This window comes from Gastrolobium bilobum, unplaced genomic scaffold (assembly GCF_033153095.1).
Source record: "Gastrolobium bilobum isolate Gb01-03AN ecotype WA unplaced genomic scaffold, APGP_CSIRO_Gbil_v1 utg66532, whole genome shotgun sequence".
Classification (NCBI taxonomy): Eukaryota; Viridiplantae; Streptophyta; class Magnoliopsida; order Fabales; family Fabaceae; genus Gastrolobium; species Gastrolobium bilobum.
Window position 1 is genome coordinate 27362 of NW_026895091.1, and position 23502 is coordinate 50863.

Genomic DNA, 23502 nt, shown 5'->3' on the forward strand with positions numbered 1-23502 from the left:
CTTTGGATTTGTACTTGCACTAAGGTTTTGGGAAGCCTAATTTCTATTACAATGGGCTCAATGAACCCAATACTTCGATTGGGCTAGCATAATTTCAATAAAGAATTTTGCAGTCACTCATATACATGGCTCCTTGTAAATTATGCATTAAGCTACTGTTTTACCAAAATTTTGCTTTTTCAAAGGTAAAAAGTATTCTCTCTCTCTCTAGACACGCGCGCACCTCCAAGCCGTTGTCTTTAATTTTTTTTGTTTTTTTTAACATGGTTTTGCAATAAATGCTTTAAAACTGGAGAACAAGGGACTGATGAATGTAAAAGTTGAGCCATTTTTCACTTTACTCTCATTTATACAAAAATATATTTTAACATGAATTAAAAAAAAAATCCATGACATAGGTTTAAAATATTGTGGTCAATATATATAGTTCGTATTTTCATATCCTTTTTCATATTATTTTCAACAATTTTTATAATCATTGTGTTTACAATAATATTATGTGCATTTTTTATAGGACTTTATATTTCTTATGTGATAGGAATCAAAAACTTTTTTTATGCACACTCAATTAAAGTGAGATGTATTATGAGAGAGAAAAAATAAATCAAAAAAGTAGAAGCACGTGGATCGATGGGTGAGTAGAAATTTATCCTCCTCTTATGCAACACGAGAACTTCATTACCTTTTTTATAATAATGAAAAAAAGTTTTTTAATGGTGCAACATGTCCTTCTAATTAGTAGTGACGGAAATATTAGCAACACACTCCTATACAGGGGCGACCTAGGGGAGAGGCAATGATAGACGATCGTTCCTCCTTGAATTTTTATTTTTTATATATTATTATATATATAAAATAATATTTTTATTAATTATCAATTATCAATTATTAATGTTAATAGTTAATCTTTTTCTAAAATGTATTTATAATAGTTAACCCGTTCCATAAATATTAAAAATACTTGTAACTTTAATATTTTATTTTCACAACGTCGTAAAAAAAAATTAGGTTGGTCATTGCTCTTATATACTTTGTTTTTAATACATACTTATTAGGTGAATTAATGTCACTAAATAAATTGAACTCACTCTCTATTTAGTAGAATTCGCATAAAATTCATCGTAAGAATCAAAAATTATATAAAAAAGTATGTGTTAGATAATTATATAAACCATTAAAAAGTCCTTCATCTTCCAGTGATCATAATCACGAGTTCGATCCTCATCGCCCTTCATTTGTTGAATTAAATAAGCATAAGGTAAAATAAAAAAAAATAGGCCTATGCAATAGGTGGCAATACAGGTATTGGCCCGCGGGTTGACCCGTGACCCGACCCGTCAAAACGTGTGTCGTGTCACCCCATGGGTAGGAGCGGGTCGTGTACGGGTTGTATAAATGTGACACATTTTTTTCGTGACGGGTCACGGGTCAACCCGTCGCGTGTCAACCTGTACAAGGTTATTTTTGTAATTTTTATTCGTTTATATATTGATATATATAGTCATTATTATTTATATATTATTATTTTTATTCATTTATTTTTGTAATTTTCTCAGAAAACAGTAGCTAGTTTTTTTATTGTTTTAAATTTATTTTTTTTCAAAAAATCTCAATTTTTTTTAAATTTTAAATTTTGCGGGTCGTGTCGTGTGGACTCGTGACCCTCAACGGGCTGTGTTCGGGTTCGTGTTTTTTGACCCATTTACAAAACGTGTCGTGTACGGGTCGTGTCGAATAGTGTATGTGTCGAACGCGGGTCGTGTCGGGTTGATCCGTATTGCCACCCAATAGCCAGGTTTCAATCTCAAAGAGCTTTTGCGTGAGAAGATATATTAAAAAATTATATAAACTATTAAAAAGATCCTTACGCAAAATTCTAAGATTTTGGATTGAAGTGGTTCTTTACTTTGTGTAAAAAAATATAGTTAATATTTCCCTTACCTTAAGACACGAAAGCATCTTTTATCTTTTGGCGCTTTCATCATTAGATTCTAACAAAAATTAAACAAAAAAAAAAAATTATTTCAGTTTTGAAACATAAAATCAACGGTTGAGGGACTGACTGGACAAGTGTCCCTCAGCATTTTCTATAGTTCGTTGTGAGATTAGATTACCAACGTTAAGGATAAAGTTTAAACCATCCACTATATATATCATTGGCAGAAAACAACATGCATCTCGAAAATGAATCTTCATAACCACGATGCTCATTTAATGTCCGCGTTGGAGACCTCATGTTTTTCCTTCTAACGTGGTGAGATGTCTGTTTTTTCACTCATATTTTAATGTCTTCAAAATTTGCAATTTCGGAGAAACCAAACGACAAGTTTCTGTGTCTCAGCTTCCATGTACGATCTTCTCACCTTCCGAGGGGTTGAACTTCTAAATGTTGCCCAATCTGCAATCTAATTAACGACTTCAAATGCATTGAAGGAATTTGATTAAACTAAGTCCCATTTTGATGGATTTTACTTTAGGTTAGTTATCAGCTATGTATATATATAACATTTGGTAAGGATATATATAACTTGAAACTATATATATATATATATATACCGGTGTCAAATTTCAATTTTGACATCTCATCTGAGAGCCGTTAGATACAAAAAAATCAACGACTCTGATTTGCAAGCATGTGACACCATTGATCTTTTTTGATCTAACGACTCTCAGATGAGGTGTCAAAATTAAAATTTGACACCAGTGTCAAAAGATCCTACCTCATATATATATATATATATATCGGATGCAATCTTCATAATCTTGAACAAGAATGGGGAGCCTTAGTTATAGACACTACTTAAAAGTTTTGTTATATTTATATGAGATAAGTTATTCTATTTATTTTTATGTCTATTTTATATATCACTTTTTAATATCATTAGATTAGAATCTCAACTAATCTTAATCATTTCTCTCTCTTCTTAAGTTTCTAATATAATGATATTGAAAAGTGATAAGTAAAATAATCTATCTCTATTTATATTATCTTCATCTATTGTCTTCATGTAAATTTGAATATGCCTACGATAAGAAAAGTTAACATTTTTTTTTAAGGGGGGAGGGGGTGAATAACTTAGTAAACATTTTATTAAAAAACGGAAGGTGCATAGGAGACCGTCATACCATGAAAGGAGAGCTGTTTTATTTTGAAAGGCATGAAAAAGAAACTTTGAATCATGTGAGGCAATTAATGCAAGGACAAAGTTATCACACTAACTACAACTTCTACAAGTTTCAATATTAATCTCCATCGAAATGAGCTTCATTTATAATAATCCCTACAATTTAATTGCATGTCAGGAATCTCATTAATAGCTTGGTGGGGGTATCTGTGTTTTCCTTGTGATATTATATACTATCACCTTTTAAAAATATCATCATTTAAGGTTTTATATAGAGATTGAAAAAATTAAATATTCTTAATTTTAAAAATATAAGTTTATTTGACCGTTTTCTTCTTCTTATTCTATTAATACTGATTTTTCATTTCACTAAATATAAATATTACAATATAAAGATAAAATTGAAAAAAAATCTTCTTAATTTTTTAAAATAACAAATAATTTAAATAAATTAGAAATTTTAAAGTGACAATTATTTTAAAACAAAAGGGTAGTCACTTGTTACCAAAAAAAAGGGTAGTCACTTGAAAAATATTCTATAAGAAAAATAAAAAATCTTATTAACCAATTATCCTTATAACTTATTAATTAAAAAGTTGATTTTTTTTTATGTTTTTCAAAATATTAAATATATTTTCTTTTAATAAGTACTGAGCTGGGCGAGAAGAATCTCTGTTATTATAATTACATAATTATACATAACTTAACCCAATATGGCACATATATATTGCTGAACGATTTGAGTTATATATATATATATATATATATATATATATATATATATATATATATATATATAATAGATTAACAGGAATTATTTATACCCAAGTTTTTTAGCAATAATTAACACTCACTTAAGTTATTAAATATTTATTATGAAATTAGTTATTAATAAATATTTAACACAGCTCTACGTACGGTATTTTTTTTAAGTTAAATCAATCTTAATTATTTTTTTTGAAGTGAGTTGCCTTCTCCTAGTATTCCCACAAACTTAGATTTTTTGAGCTGACTATGAGATTAACCGGGAGTGTGAAGCAGGTCAGGGATGAAGATGTTTAAACCTCTCCCGAAGGTTGTATGTGGGGATCGAACCGAGATCCTTTTATTTCTACTTACTCAACTCTCTTGTTACCAACTACTGAGCTAAAAATATCATATCAACTCTTTAATGTAATGAGAAAGGTTATATTGATATTTTTTTTTTTACAAATTATACTATATCTTACAGGTAAGATTTCATCAAGAGTGTCTTACCGTTAAAATATAGACAAATTTTTAATTTAATTTAATTTAATAAAGTAGATAAATTTATGAAAACTTAACAATAGTTATTACTTATACTGCGATTGATATATAAAAAGAAGGGTTTTATTACTATAATGTTACATGATATAAGAACATTTTCCTACCTTCACAATAAAAAAGAAAGAGAAGGTGGAATGATGAAAGAGAAAAAAAAAAATATGAACTCCACCTCTTAATTGTGTGTGTGGAAAAATTTTCTTGGATTATGTAACATAATAGTAATAAAAACCTAAAAAGAATGATTGGAAGGTCAACATTGAGAAATGAAAACTTGTTACATGGTTGCTTAAAAGAGAATAAAATAAGGGAATGGGGGTGGCTACAATTTGTTCCATCATTTGCAAGAAACTTCTTTTCGTCTCTATTTAATTAGGATGAAATTAACACATCAAGAGTCTAAACAAGACAGATTAGATAGGTTGTGAAGTTTACCTCGATAGAAGAGGCCGCTAGCTGGCTAGCCCTAAATAACACAAATGCATGCAATTAATCAATTGTATTATATGCGTAATTAAGTTGACAATATATTATAACAATACGGAGTATATATTTTCATATGTAAATATTATATAATTTCTTTAAATTTTATATCTATTTCTTTTTTTACTACCATTAAATAGGTAGGGTTTAATCAATAATTATATATATATATAAATACAAAATGGTCATATAATCAGATTATATAAAATTTATACATGAGAGAATGTATTCCTTAAAAACAATACTCACGAATCTAGTTATCCTTCCATTTCAACTTGTGAAAAAAAATATATTATATGATAAGTTGCTGATATATCTTTTTCTTTGGTTAGAATTTTTTCGATATGGAAAGATTTAATGTCAGCATATTCAAAGTTGCCTGGGACCCGAGAAGAGAAAGAGACCAAAACCGCTCACTAATCACGTTAAAACTATGGGTGAAGACTATTATGCCTATACATATATGCATGAACTCCAATTTAAGGGTAAGAAGCAATTTTATTTAATTTAATAAAATACTTCAAATTAAAGTAATAATGTAATATTTAGTTTTTTGGCACAATATCAGGTATAGTCTCCGCCTCCATTCTCATATGCAATTTTGTCCCGTCTCCAGCTATTGGTTTATATTTTTTTAGTACATTTTACTGTACCAAACTAAAGAGGGAGTGTTATAGGCTTTTTTTTTTTTTTTTTTTTTTTACCTTTTTATTCTTTATTAATTAAAAAATAACTATTTTGTTCATGTTCCAAAACTATACATCAATCTGATCCAATTTAATCGATTACAAGACACATTAATTGATTAAGTATTGAAAAAATGGTGTAATCGATTATAATTTTTTTTTAATTGATTAAGTTTCGGTTCTTTTGACCCTGCCTTTTTTTTTGTGCTTTTTTTTGCTCTTGCATATTAATCACTTCCTCTTGCTTACTGTTCATGGTTGTTGGCATACTATACGCACTCTGTGCAATAGATTAAAAGACAAGATCACACCATCAAATGTAAATATACTAATTCACAACATCGACATCATTTTTATTCATACGTCTCACCTGCCTACATTTCTTCTGATAAAGTGTGCACAATTTCTCCTCAGTCTGACCAAAAAAAAAAAGGCACACCAAGGATCTTCAACCGTAAAAGACATATTTTTTATTTTACTAAATTTTAAAAAGACAAACTAACTAACAACTTGTATATAATACCTTGACTTCGTTATACAACTTCTTCTCCCACATACACAACTTCTTAAGAGTAAAGTTGAGATTCGAGTAGCTAAGGCCCTTGTATCTTTCACCACCTCAGACCAAAAAATCAAATTGAAAAAGTAACATGAGTACAAAGTAAGTTTTCCTTGGGTGGGTATTGGGTTGAAACGGTGTAGTGGACTGAGTCAACTGATTATGAAAATATTATTTTAATTACTAACGTTGGTTTATGAAAAAAATGGCTTAGTTTTTTCACCTGACATGTAAGAGAACACATTCAACACATACACTTAAACGAGCCACATGTATTATTGTGGTAGCTCTGCATCTCATATCAAAACACTACAAGAAAATGTATTTTTTGTTACGATAATAATCGTCATTAAAAGTTTAAAAAATCGTCACTATAATAATTTAGTGACAATATTTCAATTTGTCAACTTCGGTCACTAATACTTAAGTCACTATTGTATTAGTGACATTTTTTTAAAAAGTCACTAAAAATAATATCTATTATGATGAAAAATATTGTCACTAATATATATGAATAATAATGATAAAAAAATATCATCACAAATACACACAATAAAAGTGATGATTTAATTGTCACTATTAACTAATAGTGACCAATAAATTATCATTATTATTCTAAAATTATGAATCAATTTCTATCATTTTTACAAATTAATTGTAGTGATGATAATTCATTTTTATAAATAATTAGTATCAGAATAATTTTTAATTTTTAATTAATTATAATAAAGAACATTTAAACTATTAGAATTCATTCAAAACTAACATTTAAAAAAATTATCAATTACACATTAATAAAAATGCAACAAAATTCAAAATACATATATAAATTTTCATTACAATTAACTTGTTACAAAAGTATAAAAGAATTATCTTCGAGGAGTGAATGCCTAAACTTATTCAAATGTGAAAAGTAGAAACTTCATAAATTTTGATGTCCGGGAAATTTGATCCTGCAAACAAATAAAAAAATAATAATTAGATTTTTTTTTTAAAATGTAACACAATAGATAAGCAACATAAATTATATGCTTCAAATAATTGAAGTGACGAGAAGTTTAAAAACAAGTGAAATAATGGAAAAAAATATTTATACAATCGATCTAAATGTTGTTAGAAATGAAAAGAATACGCACCATATGTTCCAACAAAGTGAGATTAACAATTGGAGCCATAAATGGTCTTTCCTGCGTCCATGGCAACATTACTCAGTTTAAATTTCTCAAAAAAAGATCAAAATAAAAAACAGTACTTAGTTTTTAAATTATTTTAACATAAAACAATAAATGTTGATGCCTATATTTGAAACGGTTCATTCAGAAAAAATAAAAAATAAATGGTAAATATTAAGAAAATAAAAACTTATCTGACGAAGAAGACCATTCTTGGGGAGTATCATGTTCTCTTCTACCTCCAAGCAGAAAAATGAATAAGCAACTTGTTATTTTCATATCAATACTTCAACTAAAAAATAAAAAAACCAAACATCCCCTTCAATCGATTCCTTCACCCCAATGGAATGATAATAAAAAAACTGGCTTGAGTGTTGACTCATATTTGATTTTGACAGAATCACAAGAGCACATACCTGATACCACTAGAAGCATATCAAGAAATTGCTGTAAATGATGTCGAGGAGGAGTGTTTCAATCGCCTGGAGTAGAGCCAGATATTTGATGAAATAAAAAACTATTTTTTTCCAGCCAAGAAATTTATCTATCTTCATTCTTAACTACCCATGTTCCTAAGTACAAGGAGTGAAGTGGGGGTGAGTGGATAAATTTGTTACAACAAATAACTGCTTAGCTTTATTTGAAAGGATGATTTGTTTTAAAAATTATCTGATCACAAAATAACAAAATCTGGGTGTTCTTAAATTTTAAGAATATTAATAAATAATTTTCATTTGGAATAATATAAAAAAGTTTATATCATTTATTCAAATTTGAAGTGTTATTATTATCATAAACAACGATTATTTTAATATGAATTGAATGTTATAATAATTTGTTAAAAAACATTTACGTTTAAATAGATTGGTTATGATAACTTGATAAGACGTAATCTTTTTTTTGGTGAGGTAAGACGTTTAAATAGATTGATTACGTTTAAAAAATAGATTGGTTATGTTTAAAAAATATTCAAATATTTACGTTTAAATAAATTGTTACGTTTAAAAAATATTCAAATTCAAAAGTTGACTTTATTCTCTTTATCTTATCTTTTTTTAAATAAAATTAAAAATAATGTTTTTGAATAAAGCTTATTTTATTCAAAAATTATAATAATTATTAATATGTTAATATTAAATATTTGTGGAGAAAAATTATGTACAAATTTTTTATGATGAACAATATTTGTCATTACAAATAGAGAAAAATCGATAATTATTATAATTATCACTTATATGATATAAAAACTAAGAAAAAGATAAAAAATTTCACTAATATATATTTATTTTTTTGGCAATCTCTATTATTAATATCTTATTATATTAATATTGAATATTTTATAACATATTTTATTTTTATTCCGATAATGAGAATTACGTTTAATAATACAACAAATAATATATTAAAAATAATTTCTATTAAACATAAAAAAATTTGAATCATCATTTTCCTTTCTATATGGTGTGGTAGTGGTGGCGGTGTGATGGTTGTAGTGGTAGCGGTGGCGTTGTGGTGGTGGTGGTGGTGATGACATGGTAATGGTGGTAGAGGTAGTGGAGGCGGTGGCTACGGGAATGATGGTGGTAATAGTGGTGGTGACTGTGACGACGGTAGTAGTGGCAATGATGGCAGTGGTTATGAAAAATGACTGCGGCGATTGTGGTGGTGGTAACAGTAATGGCTGCTGCGATGGTGATGGTGGTTGGTGACGATGACAGTGATAGTAGTGGTGGCGATGGTAGTGGTGTATTGGCGGTGGTGATGGTAACAGTGGTGGTAATGGTGGCGATGGTGGCGTGGTGATGGTGACGGTAGTGGCTGCGGCGATGATTGTGGTGGTTTGTGGCGGGGGCGGTGGGGGCGATGACAGTGACAACAGTGGCTGCGATGATGATGGCGGCGGCGGCACCAGTGGTAGTAGTTTTAGTAACGGTGGTGATGGTTGCGGTGACATCGTGGTGGTTATGGTGATGGTAACGACGAAACTGGTGGTACGACGACGACTACGATGGTGGCAGTGGTCGTGTCGAGATGATGGTAGTGGTGGTGGTGGTGATGGTAGAGGTGGAGAGTGATTGAGAGATAGATGTTTCACATTTTGTGTCCGGGAACAAAAGAACAAAAAATTTGATTCTTATTTCGGTTCCTAGCACAAAACTCAAACCGGCTCATATCGGGATTTTTTGAAATAAGCCTATTTTACCGGTTCCTAGCACAAGTTGTATCTTCAACTACTTTATCTTTTCCTTTTGTTTATAGAGTTTTTTACTTTAGCAATTGATTGACATCTTCCTTGCAAGTTGCATGTTTCATGTTTTTCAGGGGGCAACATATCTATTAGCATTATAAATCACCGATGAAGCAATCACAATCCGACTACAAGCAAAAAGTCCTTTGCCGCTAGAATTTGCCTCTTGTTACTATTAGTTTCTTTTTGCATCTTTAAAATTTTATATCAATGACGATCTAATTATGTGAAAATAGTGTTTTAGTTAATAATTTTTATTAGTGACGAATTATTTGTGATAAATATATATTTATCACTATTAATGAAATTTTAGTTATAAATTATCATTTTGTCACAATTAAAAATAATTATAGTGACAAAATAAAATTTGGCCACAAATAATATATTATTAGTGACCAATTATTTGTGATAAATATATATTTGTCACTATTAATGAAATTATAGTGACAATTTATCATTTTGTCACAATTAAAAATAATTATAGTGACAAAATAAAATTTGGTCACAGATAATATATTATTAGTGACCAATTGTATATTCATCACTAAATTTTTGTCACAAATAATCATATTTCTTGTAGTGAAAGAAGTGTAGGCAGGTGAGGCGTATAAATAAAAATGGTGCTGATGCTGTGAATTAGTATTTTTACATTTGATGGTGTGATCTTGTCTTTTAGTCTACTGCATAGAGTGCTTATAGTATGCCAACAACCATGGACAATAAGCAAGAGGAAGTGATTATTATGCAAGAGCAAAAAAAAAGCACAAAAAAAAGAAGGCAGTGTCAAAAGAACCGAAACTTAATCGATTAAAAGAAGTTTATAATCGATTACATCATTTGGGAAGGGTTATATTGACAAAATTTTTTTCTTATAAACTTACAAACTACACTAAAGTTATATTGACTAGTCAAACTTAGTCTAATTTGTAAGTTCGTAAGAAAAAAAGTTTATCAATATAATTCTTCTCTTTTTTCAATACTTAATCGATTAAATGTGTCTTGTAATCGAATAAATGGAGTCAGTTTGGTGTATAATTTTGGAATATGAGCAAAATAGTTATTTTTTAATTATTAAAGGATAAAAAGGTCAAAAAGTCGAGTGTTATAACATCCTTAAGTATCATAAATAATCTCTTATAATTGGTTAATTTTTATATTTCATGATTTTTTTCCCTTATTTAATTATGATAATATTAATATAGATAGGGATTAGCTAGCATTTGTCTTTTGTAACATATCATATCATATCACATTATTACATATTAAGAATTTAATTTCTCTCATTTCTTCCTTCCATCTAATTCTCTACTAATTTGAATAATAAAAAACTTTAATTAGTCATTAGATTAATAACAGTTAGGCTTTCTTGAGCTCTCACAAATTCTCAAAATGGTCCCTAAGTGTTATTACGTTCACCATGTGATTCATATATTTAATTGGGTCATGTATATTATATTCATTGTCATGCATAGCATAACTCATGGGAAAGTCCTAAGGTTTGGTGACTCATATATATAGCACTTATATATATATGTACAAAAGGACAATTTTCTTTGATTATTGAGCTAATAAATGAATTGAGTCAAATTACACACAACTAGAGAGAGAGAGCGAGAGCGAGTAATTAATGATAATGTGTGCATTCACGTGAATGTTTGTATGTCTAACAAACATCCACGTTGATCTTCATTTCTTAGTAATGGCAACCCTTAGTTCTGTACTCTTAACTAAGCGCAACTAATCAGGCTACAACACTCGTTCATGAAAGAGTCAAACAACGTGGAAGCCATACTAGCCAACCTAGTTATCACAATTCACAACCTTTGGCGGCGCGCCGGCGATAACCGTTGAATTTATTCCCCCGTTTCTCTTCTCATGGGATTCAAATTAGTTTATTATAGACCTCTTCTAGTTCTTGGTGCTCCAAGCCTCCAACTTTGATGATTTACAACATCTGCCAGGAATTGAGAGAAATGCAATTGTGTTTTGATGATTAATCTTTACCGAACATGCATGTTCTTATATAATTAGTTCTGGAGATCTCAATTTACTGAATAAATGAAAATAAGGGTCAATTATATCATCATTCCAACATCTGAGAGTAGGCAACAATCTGTTTCCGAAAATTATATAATAGAGTAAACACCTTTTTTAGTCCCTGTCAATATCTACGAAGTCTTTTTTAGTCCCTGGCAATAAAAAAGGACCAAATTGGTTCTTGAAATTACAAAAAATGACCATGTTAGTCCTTATGTCAACTCCTAAATATGTAGAGTGGCCCTTTTCTTGTACTTTCAGGGACCAATTTGGTCCTTTTTTATTGCCAGGGACTGAAAAAGACTTCGTAGATATTGCCAGGGATTAAAAAAGGTGTTTACTCTATATAATAAGTAACGTCAGAGGATATGAAATAAAATAATGCATATTGCATATACATTTTAATTTTAATTTTGTAAATCATTATAATTTCCTACTTTAGTAACAATGTTATAATTAAAGTGTTATACATTCAATAACATAAAAGTAATTTTATTTTTTTTACCTCAGGTTATTCTCACACTGATATAAAAAGAAGAAGTCTTATATCAAATTTTTGGCATCTAAAAGCTCACATCTAATAAATCATAATGGTTACATATAAATGAGATAAACATCAAGATGGAGAGTAAAACTTGGATTTGTGACCAAAATATCACATTTTATCAAAAAATTTATCCAAATACCACGCGAACAGTATTTTTTACCAGACTGTCACGTGTCATAATTTGCTACCACTAGTAGCCAATTTCGTGGTCAATGATTTCGTGACACGAGGCCATATTGCAGACCAAATTCGCTATCAGTGATAGCGAATTATGACACGTCAGATTTTTCCTGCAAAAATGTGCCACGTGTCATAAAATCATTGACGAACATAATATGCTACCCGTCGCAGCGAATTATGCTTATATGACAGTCTGGTAAAAAGTACTATTCACATAGTATTTAGATAAATTTTTTGTCAAAAAATGATATTTTGATCTCTGTTCCGTAAAAGTTACACTGATATAACCCTTTTTTCTTACTTCAAGAATCCCTTAAGAATTTCTCCTTTTTATTAAGAGTAAATACTCTTTTTGGTCCTCAGCAAATTTCACGATGTCCGTTTTAGTCCTTATCAAATAAAAAGGCCCACCGTGGTCCCTAAGAAATTCAAAATGGACTCATTTAATTGAAATTATGGTCCCTTGCAAATTCAAAAAAGACCAATATTAGTCCCTAAAAGGATTAAAATAGGTCCATTTTAAATTTCTTAAGGACTACGATAGACCTTTTTATTTGTTAGGGACTAAAGTGAGTATCGTGAAATTTGTTAAGGAACAAAAAGAGTATTTACTCCTTTATTAATTTTGTAATGACAATTTTAAGTCAAAGGCTAAGAACAATCGAGACGCTTCAGCCCTTTTCTTGAAATTCTGCAATAACCAACTTGCGCTGCGATAGCATAAGTGACGCAGAATTATATTTCTCGTAAGACAAACTAATAACCAATGACCATTGAAAACGTGGCTCCAATGTCCACATGGTACCACTAGTCCTCGTGCGTGTGAAACATCGGCAAAGCACATCTTTTCAAGTGCACACCAAAAAAAGAGAATTAAAAAAGCCAAAGCCATTCGTTTAATATTTCAAAATTTAATAAAATATCTTTAGAAGATGAGTGTGGTTGATACTTTGCTAGTGATGCTATTTCACAACATGCTAGGGGCTAGCCTCACACGCTGTGGGCCATTATAAATACAAACACTCCCTATCTCTCTTTCTCTCAAGCCCAGTAGTAGAAGCTTTGTATTCCACTAACTTCCTCTGTTCAAACAAAAAAAGAGTTTTTGTTGTTTCCTTTGATTTTCATAATCAAAATGGGTGGGAATTCCCCATGTGCTTCATGCAAGCTTCTGAGACGCCGGTGCACCCAAGATTGCATCTTTGCTCCTTATTTCCCTTCTGATGACCCACAAAAGTTTGCCAGAGTTCACAAGGTTTTTGGTGCTAGCAACGTTAGCAAAATGTTACAGGTACCACTTACTCTTTCTGTGCTCCCTTTGCTCACTTTTGATTAAAGAAATAAACTTTTTTGGGTTTTGATCCTTTGGGCTCAAAAGGGTTCTTTTACAATGTTTCAGGAACTTCCAGTTCATAAGAGAGCAGATGCAGTGAGCAGTTTAGTGTATGAAGCACATGCAAGAGTGAGGGACCCAGTGTATGGTTGTGTTGGAGTCATATCCTACTTGCAAAACCAGGTTTCTGAGCTTCAAATGCAGCTTGCAGTTGCTCAAGCAGAGATGCTCTGCATCCAGATGCAACATGAGCCTGGAATGCCCAATAATCCACAAATGGACACAGATCATAAACCTTGCCTTCAACAAAATGACCTCCCTCAGTACCTTGACTTTGCCTCTTCTAGCAATGTAATTCATGATTCTCTCACAAGAGAGACCATATTTGGACATGACATGGTTACTTAAATTATAATTTGTCTCTCACATGCTTTGGGTTCTTAGCCCCCTTATTTTTTTTTTTAATCATTCAGACAAATTCTTTTCCATACATTTATGAAGTGTGGAAAGTTCTCTGCATTTTTGTTTTACTATTTTTTAAGTTAAGACACAGGAATGCAGTTCTAAGGTCAACTCTAGCATGTGATTAAGTATCGATGAAGTAATTTAGAGTGTTCTGGATCAGTAATTAACCCATTAAACTAATGATTAAGGTGCTTGAACATCAATGCATTCAGACGAGGGTCCTTGGTCTTTATTTATTTCGATAGTCGTTGGTTTTTATTAAAAAGTAAAAGTGTGTGTATTTTTAAAAGACAGAAATTTAGATCTTGTATTTTTTTTTGGTATAATCTGGAGGGTATCTCCATTCAATCTTCTCCGGTCACCTTGTTTTTGGAATACGATCCGAAGGCTACCTCCTCATTGGAACAACGGGTACTAGAAGAAGGATGAGACTATGTAAAGAACCTTGAGATACACCATCTCAAAGCTACCTAAAAGGGTGGGAGTGCCCAAGGCCTTATAAACTCCACATTAGTTGCTCATACAACTAATGTGAGACTATATATCTCAACAGACTAATTCCCCTTCGAGGACATATGCACGTCCTTTGGCCTCCAAAGATCAGGCAGGATGAGACAGAGTTTGAACTCTTGACCCAAGCAAATCATTGGAAGCTCAGCTGCCAACTGAGCTACCTTGGGGGTTCAAATTTAGATCTTTTAAGAGAAAGATAAACGATATGGGTTTTATTAAAAAAATAAAGACAAAAAAAATGTGTGAGTTCCATTTTTTTGTGTCTATCTTTTTCTGTGAAAGAAGATATATTTTTTCCTCTATTTATGTCTATCTTTTTCTTAAAAGGACATACATTCAGTGGTGGATCCAAAAGAAAAAACTCCATTAGTGTCAAAAGATCCATCAGATAAAATTTAGTCAGTGTCAAAATTATATTATTTTAAAAAACTTAATTATTATTAAAATTGTATCATAATTTTTGAAAAAAAACTATATTTTTTTAAAAATTAGCTCTGATATGATGACACCAGCTGACATACTGAACTCCGCCAGTGCAAACGCTTTTCCCTTATTAAAATGGCAAACATTCTGGTAATTACTTATAAAATTACCGTCTCATAATATTGAAAGACAACTAACCGGTCTAACAACATTAATTTAGTGTTTGGTTGAAAGTTTATTTTGGGATTGATGAAAAAGTGTAAGTGGATATTGGAAAATACCACGTTTGATTCAGGTTTTTTTCAAAAAATACTAGACAAATAGGATAGATGGGAAAATGACTTTTATGTTGATTTTTAGATGAAATTCACTGTTACAGAATACCACTTAAGATGTGGTATTTTGAGATAATTGAGGAAGTGAAAAAACAGATGCAAAGTTTCTCCCGAACATAAATTTTGCATATTTAAATAAATTTCCCTGATAATATTTCGATCAACCAAATAATTTTTTTTACATTTTTCTACCAAACTCACTTTCTAACTATTTCCCTATCAATTACATCTCCCTGATAAAAAAAAATTTCTCCCGAACCAAACACTACCTAAAACATTTTTGTTTTTCCGCTAGAATTTTTCAGTTGTTTTGTTGGTGGGAATATATAGGTGTTTAGACTTTTTGTGGACCTCTGCTTAGATTTCCTTGAAGACCCTAAAAAGCAGTGTCATTGTCCAATTGTTTTATACGATTTCGAGCCAGGATTGCATAAGGTGTTAGTTACAAAACAGTATTATTAAACCCCGCCCAGCCGGTAGGATTGATTGAATTGGAAACGAATTTTTAACCGATTTGCTTTAATTAATTAATCGGTTATACATGTAACTGGGTTAAAAACCGGTGAATCTGTAAAAAATTGGGTATAATTATTACTGACTCGATACTAGTTTTTTGATTGAATCGGTTCTTTAAAATTGTAACAAAATATTTAATTACAATTACACTCTTAGCTAGTGTTTGGTAAAAGATTTATTTTGAGATTGATGAAAAAGTGTAAGTGAATATTAAAAAATATCACGTTTGGTTCATGTTTTTGAAAAAAATATTAAGCAAATAGGATAGATGGGGAAATAACTTTTGTGTTGATTTTTGGATGAAATTCACTGTTACAGAATATCACTTGAGATGTGGTATTTTGAGATACCTGGAGAAGTGAAAAAACAGGTGCGAAGTTTCTCCCGAACATAGATTTTGCAAATTTAAATAAATTTCCATGGAAATATTTCGGTCAACCAAACAACTTTTTTTACATTTTCCTACCAAACTCATTTTCCAATCATTTTTTTAGTAATTACATTTTCCTAGTATTGAAAAATTTTCTACTTAACCAAACGCCTCCTTAGGATTTGAAGTTGATACATAAAGTAAGGGAAGTGACATGCCAATTAATAATCCAAATTATTTTGGTTCTCATATTATTTTTATTTATATATTTATTATATATTTTGACATAAATTCAATTTAAGTGGTTTAATCAATAACTCACTGACCCGATAATAACATTAGTTACAAGTATCTGAAATACTGCATGCGAATGAAGAAATATCACTCGCTTGTGCTAACTCAAAAACTAAAACAAAATTGGATAACCTAGTAAAAATGTCAGCAAAAAATCTAGTAGTTAAAATTCAACATATGTACCGGGGTTGGCTCAAGTGGTAAGGTACTTGGGTTCGCTTAAGCAAGGACTCGAGTTCGAGATTTTGTGTATGTAAAAAATTCTCGCTGAGAGACTCACCTGCCATTGCTATGTAACCTACCCGAGTCGGACTGAACATAGTCAGGGCGAAACCTCGGAAACCAGTGGAGCAATCCAAAAAAAATAAAAATTCAACATATGTAAAAGAATCCAAACAAGCATTAAGAAATGTAGAAATAGGTGAGTGGAGTTAGATATAAGTGTACAAATGGCTCACTATCTAGGACTAGGAGAATATTCTTGCACTTGTACAAATGACTCACATCAAGAGTCACCAATATCTAACTCCATCTTTTTAAAATTTTAATATTTATGTAAGAATAATAAATTTTATATTTATTTTTGTTTATTTATTCATTTATATTCAATAGTTCACATAATTAAAACAATTAAATATAAATGAGATATACGATTAAAATTGAGAACATAACTTTTACTAATATAAATAATTCTCACCTTATATATAAAAGAATATTATTTTATACTTAATATAAGAATAAAAGTTTTATACTTCATATAAGCAATTGATCCTAACTAGATTTAATGACTACAATTTATTTATAATTAGTGATCCCTTAACTTCTAACTCTTTCTTGGAATTTTATAACTAATTGAAAGTTATTGTGAACACAAAATAAGTTAATCTAAATCCATAGATAATAAATACTTATTGAAAATTGAACCAACATCTTTAAGTTAACGCGGTTTATTCTCACAAGTTGAGTAAATATTACCAATTATATATTCTTGGAATATATGATTCCATCCCAAGGCCACAGCCTAATTAACATGTGAATAAATTAATACAGAAATTTATTTATCTCATGTTATATGAGATAATTATCTCATGAAACATAAACAAGATAGTGAGATCCATTACTTTTTCAAAAAAAATAAAAATAAAATAATGGATCCCACTACTTTGTCTCTGTTGCATGAGATAATTATCTCATGCAACACGAGATAATTATTTCCCATTAATATAATACTTTCATACAAGAATAAACATGAAATGTAAATAATGCTCTAATCATCCCAAATTATTATGATTGGCATGGAAACGACATTCCAAGGATATAAGGCCGTAGTTTCATATTTTAGTCTTCATTAATTTCCTAGGATATAATATCCTTGTTTAGTTGTTTCATATTGTTGTTGGAATTATTCACAAAGTTTCCTTATTGTTACTTTCACCCCCATATAGTCTTATCCTTTTTTATCAAGAGTGATAACATGCTCAATGCATTTCGCTTTCACTTCCATGTTTCAGCTGTCCATTTCCTCACAGGCTACAATCTTCTAATCATATTAGAAAAACCTTAAATAAGCTAGAGGTTATGAACTCCTCCTAGCTGGTTCACGTGGGAGGCTGTGCAACAAAATTCTCATCAGTTTATGGAAAATATTTTAAGTGTTCTCATGACATTCATTATTTGATACATTCATCCAATAAAAAAAAATATTACCTCCTGACATATTATTTTGTGGGAACTTTAACATGTCAGTGCTGAAGAGAGAGAAAAATGAAAACAATCACAAATAATTTATGAGAAATATTACTTTCATTTTATGGGAGATAGTTATCTCGTGTTCTTTCACTTTGAAAATCTCACCTTTTTTTTTTCTATTTACTGGTGGGCCCTACTTGAATTTTCTCTATAGCATGAGAGACATGAAAGTAATATTCCGCATAATTTATTTATTAAATACCAAAGTATCGCGTTTTAAATGACAATACTACCCATTATTGAATGTGATGAAAGCACTAAAAAATACTCTCCATCTCATGCGAGGTGCACATTTGAACTATTATATGGAGGGTTTCTAAATCCATCTCTCCTAACAAGTTTATGTCACAATCGAAGCATTGTATTAAATGGTCAAGAGAAAACCAGAAAAGCCGAAAGGACGACAACGACTGTTCCATAAATAATAAATACACAGAGAAAAAAAAAAAAGGGGTTAACAACCGAGTTAATTAGGATTCCTCACATGTTTGTCTAATGTGGAAAGTCAAACTTTGAAAGCATATATATTATACTCGTTCATATCCCTATCGATTTTTTTCTTTATGTACCTACATTGTGATCTTATCCTACCACTATAAACTAATCAGTGGCCAAGCTTCTTTAGGATGGCCTTCTCCAAAGTTTTTCGTGTTTAAAAGGGGTGTTTGATAGGAGGTCAAAAAAAATTTCCTATAAAAATGAGGTGGAGAAAATTATTTGCTTATATTTAGTAGAAGGTGAAATAAAAATATTGTAGAAATTTTTTTTTCTATATTTGCTTTTCTATGTAAAATGGTTGGGGAAGATTATCATTGAAGAAGTAAAATTATTTTTTTCTCATGTGGTGGGAAAATTAACACACAGCATCAGTAAAATTAACTCAATATTTTTGGAAAAAATTTGACCTACCAAATACCTTTTAGTAACTTACCCAGAAAAAAAATTATCCATCATATTTCTAAAAATTATTTTTTCTCAATAAAAAAATTTATTCTCTACCGAACGCTACACAACATATAAGACTTTCATCAAACCCCTTCCCCCTATAACTTTTTGGATATGTTTTGTCACTTAAACTAGTTTTATTAATGACTGAGCTAATTCGCCTTTCTTTCTTTTTTTAATTAGAGTAAAGTTTTTTATCCCTAATAAAAAATATGGTTTCCATTTTAGTTTTTTATAAAAAAAAAAAAAAAAATCTCAAGATCTCTAAGAAATTTAAAGTGGAGTCATTTTAGTTCTTTTAAGGGACTAATGTGAATCTTTTTTAAATTTATGAGGTATCACGATTTTAACTAAATGGGTCCACTTTGAATTTTTTAAAGATCTCAGAATTAATTTTTTTTGTAAGAGACTAAAATAGAAATCATATCTTTTGTTAGAGACCCAAAATTAACTTTACTCTTTTATTTATGAATTGGTTTGGTCTAATTAGCCTTTGTTCTACCCACGGTGTACAACAGTATATAGATAATTAGGGCTTTTTGACCCTTTTGTCCCTCATTAATTAATTAATAACCAATTTGCCCCTAATCCAGAACTATCCACCAATCTGCCCCCTTTTAGTCGACTACCTTGCTTTTTTAGTCGAGCAAATGGTCAAACTTCAGAAAGTGGACTACCGCATATTTAGTCGACTAGAAAAGCATCTTAATCGACTACATTTTTGGGATATTTAGTCGACTAAGTAACGATATTTAGTCGACTAAATATCGACTTATGACATGTGCAGGTGCAGGTAAATCGACTACTCTTTCTTCATGACCAAAATACGGTTCACTTCTTGTATGCATGGGTGCAGATGAAGATTGACCACAATCTAATTCAACATATATCTCAATAAAATTTTGAAATTTTCGATCAACAATTGCATCTATGACACATTCGACATCTTCATCATCACATATATCGTTACCAATGTAGTAAATAGCATCCTTACCAACTGTTGTCTCTACCCTGGCAATCATCCGTTGAACGCATTGGCTACCTTGCAGACCCAATTTTTGCTGAATTCTCTCCTTTAACTCATTGTATGTAGTGCCCCGTTTGATTTTCAACATTTTCGTTTTTCCTTCAAATTGAACACCATTGGGGCCTTCATAATGCTTTCCATCATAGTAGATCATTGTCACATACATGTTTGGACTTGTGCTCATCTTCCTCACGAAATTGGGACTAGGGTTCTGAAATTGGGGGTTTGGGTTCGGATTTTGGGGTTTGGAATTGGGCAATGACAATGATTTCACAATATTAGGTCTGTAGAGATGGTGGGATGAAATACAATCGAATTGAGAGGATTACACATGAACAAAGGGAGCTATTTAGGTTTACACAACAACAACAATCGAAACGAGACTGAAAACATGGAAAATATAGGGTTTCAGTCGGTATTTAGTCGACTAAATATCGTTACTTAGTCGACTAAATATCCCAAAAATGTAGTCGATTAAGATGCTTTTCTAGTCGACTAAATATGCGGTAGTCCACTTTCTGAAGTTTGACCATTTGCTCGACTAAAAAAGCAAGGTAGTCGACTAAAAGGGGGCACGTTGGTGGATAGTTCTGGATCAGGGGCAAATTGATTATTAATTAATTAATGAGGGGCAAAAGGGTCAAAAAGCCAGATAATTAGTGTATTTTGCTAGTGAATGAGTTTAGTATTTTATTTTGAACATGAGGTAGGATCTTTTGATACCAGTGTCAAATTTTAAATTTGACACCTCATCTGATAGCCGTTAGATTAAAAAAGATCAATGGTGTCACATGATTGCAAATCAGAGTCGTTGATCTTTTTGATCTAACGACTCTGAGATGAGGTGTCAAATTTAAAATTTGACACCGGTGTCAAAGGATCCTGCCTCTTTGAACATTTTGAAGTTAAACTTTATTTAAGTGTCTGGTTTACGTACAAAAAGTGAATAATCCATTTTTTTTTTGTATATCGATCATAATTATCTTTTTGAAGCGAGTTGCTCTCGGAATATTTCTACAAACTTCAGCTCTTTGAACCGGCTATGAGATTAATCTCGAGTTGGGGCGAAGAACTTTAACTGTGGCTAAACTCCAACTCGAAATTAATCTTATAGCCGACTAGAAGAGTTAAAGTTTGTAGTGATCCCCGGAAGCCGACTTACCTTAAGGGGGCGTTTGGTTTCGGAAATTTTTTTGGAATAGTAGGGAAATGTAATAGATAGAGAAATGATTGGAAAGATAGATAAAGTGAGATAGGTAGAAAAATGTAAAAAAAAGTTGTTTGGTGGGGAAAAACTTTACTGGGAAAATTAGGTAACTTTATGAAATCAACAGTGCATTAAAAGTCAGATAACCAGTTTTTCGAAAAATCCCACCTTCAAATTGGGTTTCTAAACAGTGCGGATATCTATATTTCTCATAAATCCAGACAAATTGGATAGATGGGTTTTTGGGGAAAATACTTGAAACAAACATGGTGTTTCTAAAAGCCATACTTCAGAAACATAGATATCCGCTGAAAAGCTCCCAACCAAACACCACCTAAAGAGATAATTAGGATCTATATAAAAAAACAATTAATATTAGTTTAACTTTTTAGAGATTAATTTTATTAATCTAGTCCCTTAGATATAAATCTAAATAATTTAGTCCTATCATTTATTTAACCTAATACCATTAATGAAGTGCTCATATAACTTTATACTATTAGAATATTGAAAGCTAGTCATCAAATATCTCAATGAAAATTGTAAATATTCAAACATCAGGATTCTGCATTCAAATATTGTACAACATACCACTTCGATACTTATGTGTTAAACTTTAAAATATACAAGTTTGGTCAATAAATAAATATCTGATCAAATACTTAATCATTTAAAATTTACATTATAATATTCGAATACCAGTCTTCCAATATTTGAATATTATAATACCACGTTAAAAATTCCATTCATTAAATTAACATGGACAGAGAAGCTAAAAATAATGGAAATGTAAATTAAGATAAAACTAATTAAGTTGACACAATTAATATTTAAGAAACTATATTAAAAAGAACATGTCTTTCGGATTCCAAATATAGTTTTACTCAACTACTAGTTATTTGACTGGAAAAAATTATTAATTATATTATTACATACTTGCCATATTGTTCAAAACAATTGCAAATTTACAATATTCTTTGCCTTTACAATTTAGTATTTGTCTCTATAATTTTCGTGTTACAAAGAATGGGTAAGCTACTCACGTGCACTAGATCCATTATACTTGCTTAGAATCGGGCAAGAAAAATCAAGGGCATTGATTCAAGTGGTAGATGTTTGATTATGCTTAAGCAAAATCATGGATTTAAATCTTTATGAATGCAAAAAATTCTTTTTGCGAGAGCTAATCCCACCATGATGTGAATATTTTTGGCTCAAACATGATTGCCTCCTATGAAAAATATCTGTTATTTATCCAATAAAAAAGGGAGGGTTATATACTTACCACCTTTACAACTAATTTAATCACCGTTAGATTAGAATTAAATCTAATGCTGATTAATTATCCCTTATAATCTTAATTTTTTCTCTCACATCCCCTCTCTCTCTCTCTCTCTCTCTCTCTCTCTCTCTCTCTTTCTCTTGGTTTTCATCCTTCTTTGTCTCTCTCTAGTTTTTTTTTGGTTAAACAAAAGGGACAATGCCCTAAAAACAACAAAGCAAAAACAAAACAGTAAGAAGAAATAAACTAATCAGGTGCAGCAACCCAGATCTGTGCAGAAGACCCCTCCAGATCAGCGAGTTGAGTAATAAAAAATATTTTTTAATAAGATTAACGAACAACTTAACGAATTTTTCATTGTCTTTGACGAACCCAGGCCATTGCAGTATATTCTTAATCTTCTTAGGATCCATGGGCATTCTCAGTTTGAATATTATGTTGTCCAAGTATCCGAATCATTTAAAGAGAGAGAGAATATGAGAGAAAAAATTAAGATTATAAAGGGTAACTAATCACCGTTAGATTTAATTATAATCTAACGGAAATTAGATTAGTTGTAACGATGATAAGTTTAGTTGGTGATAACTATAACACTTCCCATAAAAAAAATTAGACCGAATCATGCACGGATGGTTTCAAAGGAAGAGATTAATGTTTTTCTTGACAAACTTTTTAATTTGTGGAATTAAAATGAATATAAT

At 30.6% G+C, this 23502-nt stretch overlaps 1 protein-coding gene across 1 annotated transcript; it reads left to right on the plus strand.

Moving 5' to 3' along the window:
* Positions 1-13477: 13477 nt before the first annotated feature.
* Positions 13478-14083, plus strand: LOC133296092 (LOB domain-containing protein 12-like). The gene is made up of 2 exons (XM_061495071.1): positions 13478-13633; positions 13742-14083. The coding sequence occupies exons 1-2, from the start codon at positions 13478-13480 to the stop codon at positions 14081-14083; spliced, it is 498 nt and encodes a 165-aa protein (XP_061351055.1).
* Positions 14084-23502: the final 9419 nt, after the last annotated feature.